This window comes from Juglans microcarpa x Juglans regia, chromosome 5S (genome assembly GCF_004785595.1).
Source record: "Juglans microcarpa x Juglans regia isolate MS1-56 chromosome 5S, Jm3101_v1.0, whole genome shotgun sequence".
NCBI lineage: Eukaryota > Viridiplantae > Streptophyta > Magnoliopsida > Fagales > Juglandaceae > Juglans > Juglans microcarpa x Juglans regia.
This window is the reverse complement of record NC_054603.1, coordinates 28,880,534-28,889,149: the sequence shown is the minus strand read 5'-3', so window position 1 is coordinate 28,889,149 and position 8,616 is coordinate 28,880,534. Positions and strand designations below refer to the sequence as shown.

At 34.7% G+C, this 8,616-nt stretch overlaps 1 protein-coding gene across 1 annotated transcript; it reads right to left on the bottom strand.

Annotated features, from left to right (window-relative positions):
- Nucleotides 1–1,150: 1,150 nt before the first annotated feature.
- Nucleotides 1,151–7,973, bottom strand: LOC121267868 (oxysterol-binding protein-related protein 3A-like). Its single transcript, XM_041171961.1, has 10 exons — nucleotides 7,621–7,973; nucleotides 6,760–6,853; nucleotides 6,372–6,488; nucleotides 6,201–6,273; nucleotides 5,991–6,109; nucleotides 5,707–5,828; nucleotides 5,143–5,319; nucleotides 4,501–4,645; nucleotides 2,658–2,836; nucleotides 1,151–1,586 (listed from the first exon to the last, which is right to left on the bottom strand). The coding sequence occupies exons 1-10, from the start codon at nucleotides 7,716–7,718 to the stop codon at nucleotides 1,337–1,339; spliced, it is 1,374 nt and encodes a 457-aa protein (XP_041027895.1). The 5' UTR covers nucleotides 7,719–7,973; the 3' UTR covers nucleotides 1,151–1,336.
- Nucleotides 7,974–8,616: the final 643 nt, after the last annotated feature.

Sequence of the window (8,616 nt, the reverse complement as noted above, 5' to 3'; positions counted from 1 at the left end):
TCTCATACGGTTTAGAAACAAACTCATCCTGGACTTTATAAGAAATTACCTCACTCCTCCTATTAAGTTTTATAAAGAGAAATGAGTGTTTCTATATAGTATCAAAGCAGGTTAACTTATGATCAATGATGGACTCACCTACCCACGATGATGGTACCAAAAATACTGACCTACAAGTGAGGGGCGTGTTGAAAAGTCTCACACGGTTTAGAAACAAACTCATCCTGAACTTTATAAGGAGTTACCTCACTCCTCCTATTAGATTTTATAAAGAGAAATGAGTGTTTTTATATAGTATCAGAGCAGGTTAACCTATGACCGATGATGGACTCACCTACCCACGATGATGGTATCAAAAATACTGACCTACAAGTGAGGGGCATGTTGAAAAGTCTCACAAGGTTTAGGAACAAACTCATCCTGTACTTTATAAGCAGTTACTCCACTCCTCCTATTAGGCTTTTTATGGAGAGAAATAAGTATTTCTATAGGCATTAACTTCATCAAAGTTATCTTTAAAATTTGATAAAAAAAATATATATTTTCCATAAATCCAAAACATTTCTAGCCATAACATCACATTAGATTAGTCATCAAATTAATCAAAATAATAATATAATATATTTTTTAATAATAATATTTTTATTTTATTTTTTTATATTTTATAATTACACAAATCATATGTTAATTAATAATTTAATTTGATCCTTAAATTATTGTTTCCCAAGTAATTTTTTTTCTCAACCTAATTAATCCTGATTAATACTTAAATCGTGATGGCATTAATCTGAAAGTTGAAGGAAGTGATTTTATAATAAAATAATAAAAATAGACTATGAACAATACGTCTGCAAATATAGAGATGAAAACAAATATACTACAACTCAAAAGTTAAAATTTTGATTATTTGCCGAATCTATTATAGCATTTTTAACTGCAAACCATTCAAATTTTGAGATTCCTCCCATTTAAAGAGACCATATACCAGTGCTCAGGTGGTGAAAAGGGGAGCCAGAGACACGTCATAAACAAAGGACTACGGTATTATTTTCGTGGTGAGAGGAAGACGTGACCCACCATAAAGTGTCGTTTCGTGCCCAGTAATCCCGTGTATACTGGAAATAATGTCAGAACATGGCAAGCAAAAGACCAGAGCGATCACTGAACTATTTAGGAAATCTAATGCTTGAACAAGCAAAACTGCGTATCAAATTTAAGGAGTACGGAGATAACATTAGCAGTTGCTAAAACACACCTAAGAATACTTGTGATATATATAGCCCATAGAGAAAAAAAAAGATTAAAAAAAAAAAAGAATACATATGATGTACACCAATCATTCTGAGGCCAAATTTTCGTATTGCCAGGGGTTGAACTCTGTTGGTGTAATGTCGGTCTCTTGGACTCCATCTGAGCTATCATCGACAGCAGCCCGGTGTTCAGTATATTTGCCATTGTAGCTGTACACTTCCAAGTCACCCCAAGGTGTAGGAGTGACTTCATTAGTAAAGTCAAACCATCTTGGAGTGAACTGATGGCTATTAGCCTCTCGGTTTCTCTTTTCACTCCTCTGCCTCTCCTCCAGCCTGGAACAAAAACAAAAACAAAAGAAACAGCATGAGATACAAAATTCTCATAATTTTACATAAATTTATTTCTAAATTTTACTCAAATACAAAAAACACTTTTCAATTTCAAATCTTTAACTTTTTTATCTAATCATCACCTAATCATTATGTAAACACAAAAACCAATACAACTTTTACAAACTTTAAAACTAAACAAAACACAAAAATTAATATTACTTTTATAAACTTCAAAACAAAAATAATATTAAAAAGATAAGTGCTACAGTTACAAAGAAATTCCATAAAAATAAACACACAAACTGAAATGGATTCATATGATACAAAATATACTTTAAAATAAAAGTAATTTTATAATCTAACATACCACATTAAGTCACGTCAGTTTCTGAGTTTACTCTTGTGAAATTTCTGTGGTTAAAATATTTCTCTAAATTATATTCAAACAAATATTTCTCTAAGATATTTTTATTCAACTTTTTCTCTATTATTTCCAAATTCTAATAAAACATCTTAACTCAAACCATTTCACTACTATTTACAGTATTTTGAGATACTCCAAGTATCCAAACAAGCCTTCAGTTCCCCCACTCAGCTAGAACAAATACACAATCCTTTTACCAATCAAAGTTCAGCCCATGGATTGAGACTTCTCTTATTTTAAATGTAAACACCGGTCACTTGGAGACCCCATTGTTTCCCGGGATAAAATAAATTTTTCGACAAAGAGAATAAAAAAATCATGTTTCTCACACTACAGGGTGCAGTTGGAATGGCAATTCTTGCCATCCTGTCCCTAATGGTAAGAGTAGCTGTGGCAATGTGCATGACCGCCAATCACTTACCACAGAGTACCAATGTAATGGAGAATGCTGACACCATGCATGTATTGTGCAGAACTTATATCAGAGGTACCATGATTAGTGAACGGCGACAGAGTCCACAATTGTCATTAGTATTCATCCTAAATTACTTAGCCGATGTATGAGATTTTTTTGGGTGCATGTGCTTTTGAGTGCGTGCATCGAACACACAACACAGAGAGAGAGAGAGAGAGAGAGAGAATCTGACTTGCTCTTTTCAAAACCAGCTTGGGATAGGTCACCCTTCTCAAGTGCATATCTATCAGGACGCAGACGAGAATCTGATGCCAATAGCTTCTTGGGAGCAGTGTCAAAGCTGTTTAGCTTGTGTGCAAAATGTGTATACTGGAATCTGTCTTTTTCTGGGGCATCGGCAACTCTCCATACCTGCACAATGAAGCAATAGAATAACTCCAATAAGGTTTATTCACAATATTTGCCTTCAACCACAAGAGCTGAAAAGTACCCTTAAAAAATACAACTGCCAAGATTTAGGGAGACGTGTGTGTGTGTGTGTGTGTGTGTGTGTGTGTGTATATATATATATATAAATTATCTCATAGGTCTATAGCAGCATTGCAAAAACCATCACCTCACCACCAAGGCAGTCCTTTAAATTGCATATACGTCATAAGAGTGAATATTTCATGACCTATAATCATAATTGATTAATTTTCTGCAAAAATGAAGTTCATAGATGATTCTACACTATGAGACTCATAATTGATTCCAAGACTCTGGCTGATGAAAGCAAAGAAAGTCTTTCCAGGTCCACTAAAAGACTTTAAATCTAAAGAAAACATAGTGATTACTTGCTGGGTTATTCTTAAACACGATGTACTCAGGTACGTTTGGGAACACAAGTATTCTTAGACATTCTCAAATATTTCCTTCCCAAACATCACTAAAAAACAAAACACTTTTCAATTTCAAGTTTTCTACTTCTTCATCTAATCATTAGAACTTTCTCAAACTCCCAAACAAAACACAAAAAATAATTTCAAATTTCAAAACAAAAATAATATTAAAAATAATTTTGAAATAATTTTTTAATTTTTTAATATTTTTATTCAACTTTTTCTCTCCCATTTCCCAAAGCCCAATAAATCATCTTAACCTAATGCATTTTACTATTATTTACAAATATTCTGAGATATTCTAAGTATCCAAATGGGCCCGAAAACAGCACAATCCTCTCCACAAGGAAGCAAATATATATTGATTCTCAACTATGAAGATATTTCAGCACGGGGCAATCTGCTCCCTGTGGAAAACATTATTTGCTTTTCCTTGTAATCTATACTTTTTTGAGCATCAACAAAATGAAGCTCATCAACAGGAGGTTGCATTAATAAGTATATCACCCAACTAACACCAATACAATTAACAAGTATCACAATCAACTGAGTCTCAGACCCACAAGATCTGCATGTCAGACAGACTGAGAACTATGTCTGATTCTAATTTAAAGCTATTGTTTCGTTTCAAAATGATTTTAAACTATATTCGTCTGTGTTCCTGTAAGTGTCTGTAACAAGCAAGTCTCTAAAAGCATTGAACTTTTAGCAGCACGCAAATCAAATTACTTGCATATATACAACTTCAACAAATAGGTGGCAAGAACATCTTAGCCACCAACACTTCTAAACATGTTGAAGCCACAGCCCATCCTGATGACCAAGGTAGTACTGAAAGAGTGTGTACAACCACAGAATTTGCTGAAGTTAATGGGAGCATGCTGCTAAATTTATTTACAAGGATGTCAATGAAACCAGTCAAAATATGTTTTTTTAATTGGCACTTGTCCGAAACAAAGTCCCGACTAATCCCGATAGTGCGCATCCCTTTGGAAGAAGTTTCCCCCAAGTGCACATCAGGTAATTCAAGGGAAAACTCCCCCAATCCGATGGCCCCGATAAATTGTTTGCACCAAAAGGTTCAAACCATAAACCTTGGGGGAGCATACCACTAAGACCAAGGCTCTTAACACTTAAGCCAACCACTAAGGGTTCAAAATAGTACAAACAGAAAACAATATTTGAAGAGCTAACCTCTTTCAGTTCGGTGCCAGGAAGTGGCTCCCCTTCCAGGTCACAAGGTTGAAAACTCATTGACTCATTCCACTTTCCGGTCATCAAGATCTTGGGTTCCTCAGCAGCATTATATACATATCCATCCACTTCGTAGCGACCAGCTCTGCGGGCACAATTTCCTATGTCATATTAAGAATGAAAAAGCAAGGAAAGCCTACATTGAGTGATGAACCACACATGCATTCCCAATCAAAGGATTTATAACAAATATATCCAATCTTCTATAACGCTCAATCCATCCTGTGTGTATTAAGTATATCCACGCATGATTTTCAGAGACTCTAAGCACATACACAGGATCTAAATATTGCTCACAGGTGCATATAGCATTTTCTTAAGACAGATAAATGGAATGAGGACGACAAGCGTACAATAGCGACAAACGCAGGAAATAACTCATGCCTCTAGTAAGGAAAATGTTGACAAAAGACTGGTATGTAGCATAGAAAACCATATAAAGGTGGCATGCTATAACTGCCACCTTGCTTGTACAAAAAATGCCCCACATAAGATGGTAGTATCTATCCAAATTAATAAACATGTGCACGACATGTATGCCAGCAGGAGAAATCACAACTACTTGCAAGGAAATAGTAATACCCAAACCAGCCACATGGTTGAAAATACAGCACAACTTTGTCTCCGGTGGTAAAATTTGTCAAGATCATCTCCCCTGGTGAGTCAACCCATGTTCTGCCAAAGATTAAATTGTTCACTTTTGTTGGAGGCGGCACCAGGCCCAGAACTACACCATCTCTTTTGAGTGTCACTCGTGTCCTGCATCCAAACATGTACTAAAAGTTAGAAAACCGTAGACATAATGTAATAAGAATAACAGAAAATGTGGCCACTATGAACAGATTCACCAACCGAATTGTAAAAAGTATAATCATACATTTCCAATTGGCAGTGAAATGGAACATGTTTTCAGTTCCTGGCCAAGTGAGAATTAGGACAATAACTCTACTCATACACAAAGTACTCGAGGGGTCATTTATACATCAGCTTTCTTATTAGCATAATAAGTGAAAAAAATAAGGAACCACGAATTTGTGGTAGCAACATCAAGAATTTTGTAATAATGAATTCAACAAATTTCATAGGATCTTAGAACCTTTTAACAATATCATGGAGATATAGACAAACAAAGCAAAATAGGATTACCTTCCAAGAGGATAGACATCGAGTGAGTTCCCTAAAAATTTGGTTTTCACCTTCGAAGTTATGTCATAAATAAAATGTTCATTCTCAGCATGTCCAGCACTCATTGGAGGGTGATGACAAACCTGAAAGGAAAAATAATTTGAGAATGATATTTAACTAGGTGGAGTAGAAAATGTGGCTCTAACTTGCAGTTAATATCCACTCATCAAGAATAGATTAAAAAACCTACTACTTCCATAAAAGCAGCATCACAAAAAAAATGACTAGATAATCCAAAAACTTACCTGTTCTGCTATAAATGTAATGCCACCATGATTAACCATTTCATAAGTCTCCCCAAGGATGGGATTAAATGGCTTCCAAGTTCGCTGGAGTGCATAGTAGACAGATATAAACCATGATGCTGCAAACAGCCAATCATAAGTCCCAGATCACACACTACACATGGACATTCAAACATACACTAGCAGAGACAGCTGAAAAAGAAAGCTTACTTGCATACACCAATCGCATGTGGGGATCCTCGCATTCATCTGCCAGATCTAGCAGATAGGAGTATTCCATAAGCTGTAAAAAACATTTGATAATATTTAAGTTTCCTCAACAACATCAAATATAGCACAAGAGCTTCCCAGCAATGCAGTTAAAGTGCAACCAACACAAACCTCTGCCATCTTCTGCAGCATTGACATTGGCTCAAATATAAGTACGGGAAGTGTCACCAATGATGTGACATCAGAGCCTACATGGTTTTGCATCATTTTCCAGTGACCATCGCGATCCTGGAAGAACAAGAACGAAGTTAGAAATGAATATTCACATATACCTAAACAATATGAAAAACACAATAATTTTAATGCATCTTGACTAGCCTCACTTTTGTGCATAATTACTTAATATATGGATGTTAAGTGTTGCTACACATACTCGACATCAAATTCTAGAAAGCAACCCAGATACACGCAAAAGAACCCATCTACTTGGGTAATGACTTTTCTATTTGCTATTGAATATATACAATATGATAAGAACATAGTGAAACAAGTAGTGTACCTCATGTTTCCATCTACCTCTTTTTGCTTCTTCTTCAGCATCTTCGGTGCCTCCTTCCGGATTAACAACTTCCAGCCCTTCATAACCCAGTATCCTGTATAATACAAAGGCAATAGATTGTCAAACAATTGGATTCTTCAACACATGGAACTAGTGCAGTCAATATACATGGCGAATGCACAGTCAAGATTGGCAAACCATAAAATACATCCTTTCACCATGATCAGCAGAAACTTATAAAACTCGAATTGCAGAATATGCACAGGTGAGAAAGATTGGGCGTTACATGATAGAATACAACAGGAAACAAGCTACACAAAGTGTGTGATTCCAAAATAAACAGACATTCCCGCATATGATATAAAATTATACAAGTAATCAACAACCCAAACAACGCCACAACCACTGTAACCGAGACCATCAATAAATCTAAGAAATTATACAAGACAACCATTTCAGCTTCAGTTTTGAGATGGAAGACGTGTGGCACAGAAACACAAAGATCAAAGAGATTTTCAAACTAGTAAGAAATACTGCCTCCTTGGGAGGCTCTAACCTTAAACTCTAGCAGTATAGTTATCATCATGGCAACGAATATGAAAGGACTAGCACATAATTGAAGGAAACCATTAAGATCAACAACGAAAATAAGTATATAATGGAGTTAAGCTTTATCCAATATCGGGATCGTAGAAATTTAATAAAAAGGGAAATGAATAATTAACGGTAATAATTTATCCCAGAATCATCCGAGAAATGAAAGAGGAAAAAAAAATCGATTTCTGTACCTAGGTCAGGATATAAGAATTCAAAAGAAAAGAAAAATAATAGCGGAAGATCAAAACAGAGCGATGGCTATACCCGTTGACTGATTTGGTCATGGCGCTACCGAAATTCGTCAAACTGGTAGCGATGGAAGCGAAAAATCCACCGCCTTGCTTCGGATCCGTAGAATCCATTTCTGAAACCCTTGCTGAAGTCCTTTACAGGTGCTATAAGAGAGAAAGCGAGAGAGAGAGAGAGAGAGAGAGAGAGAGTTCAATTCAGAGAGGAGGCTGGACCTTCGGATTGGGATTTGGTTTATAGGCGGGGACAGCGAGGAGAAGCGGCAACGACTGTCGTTGGCGGTTCTTTCGTTTGAAGTTTGAAGTTTGAAGTCAAATTTGAAGAACTTTCCGTAAACTCGGCGTGGAATGATAAATCATAGGCCCACGCGTTTTGTGAAAGATTGTTATATTTTGCTACCGTTTTATATAAGCATCCAGATAGGCGGCTCTCCGCTGTACAGCTCAACAACAAATACCTTTGGCTGCTTTTTTTTTTAATTTTTTTTTTCCCCTTAATTATTCACAAGAATCACAACCGTATCTAAACTTATTTATTTCGATTATTTTGTTGAATACCTACAATCTCCATTTTGCCCATAATGAAATGATTAATTAATTAATAAATATGAGTTGTTTTACTCGTACTCTACTCATTATTATTTGAATTAGATTGCGTTTAAATAGTGAGATGATCTCACATATTTTATGAATAATAAAAAATATATATATAATATTAAGTAATAATAACAAACAAATAAAAAATAATAATAATATAATATTTTTCACTATTCAAACTAATACTTAATTATTAAAATTGTAGATATGTTATGAATAATGATAAGGTTACTACATTACTATTAATCATTTATTATTATTTTGTATTTTATTTTTTTTATTTTTTTATTTTATTTAATGATTAAGGAAGTGAGTATTAATAAAATTATATTTTTTTTAATGATTAAAGATATTAAAACAATACTTAAAAAATAAAAAAATTGAAATAATCTTGAATAATAGATGAATAATAATA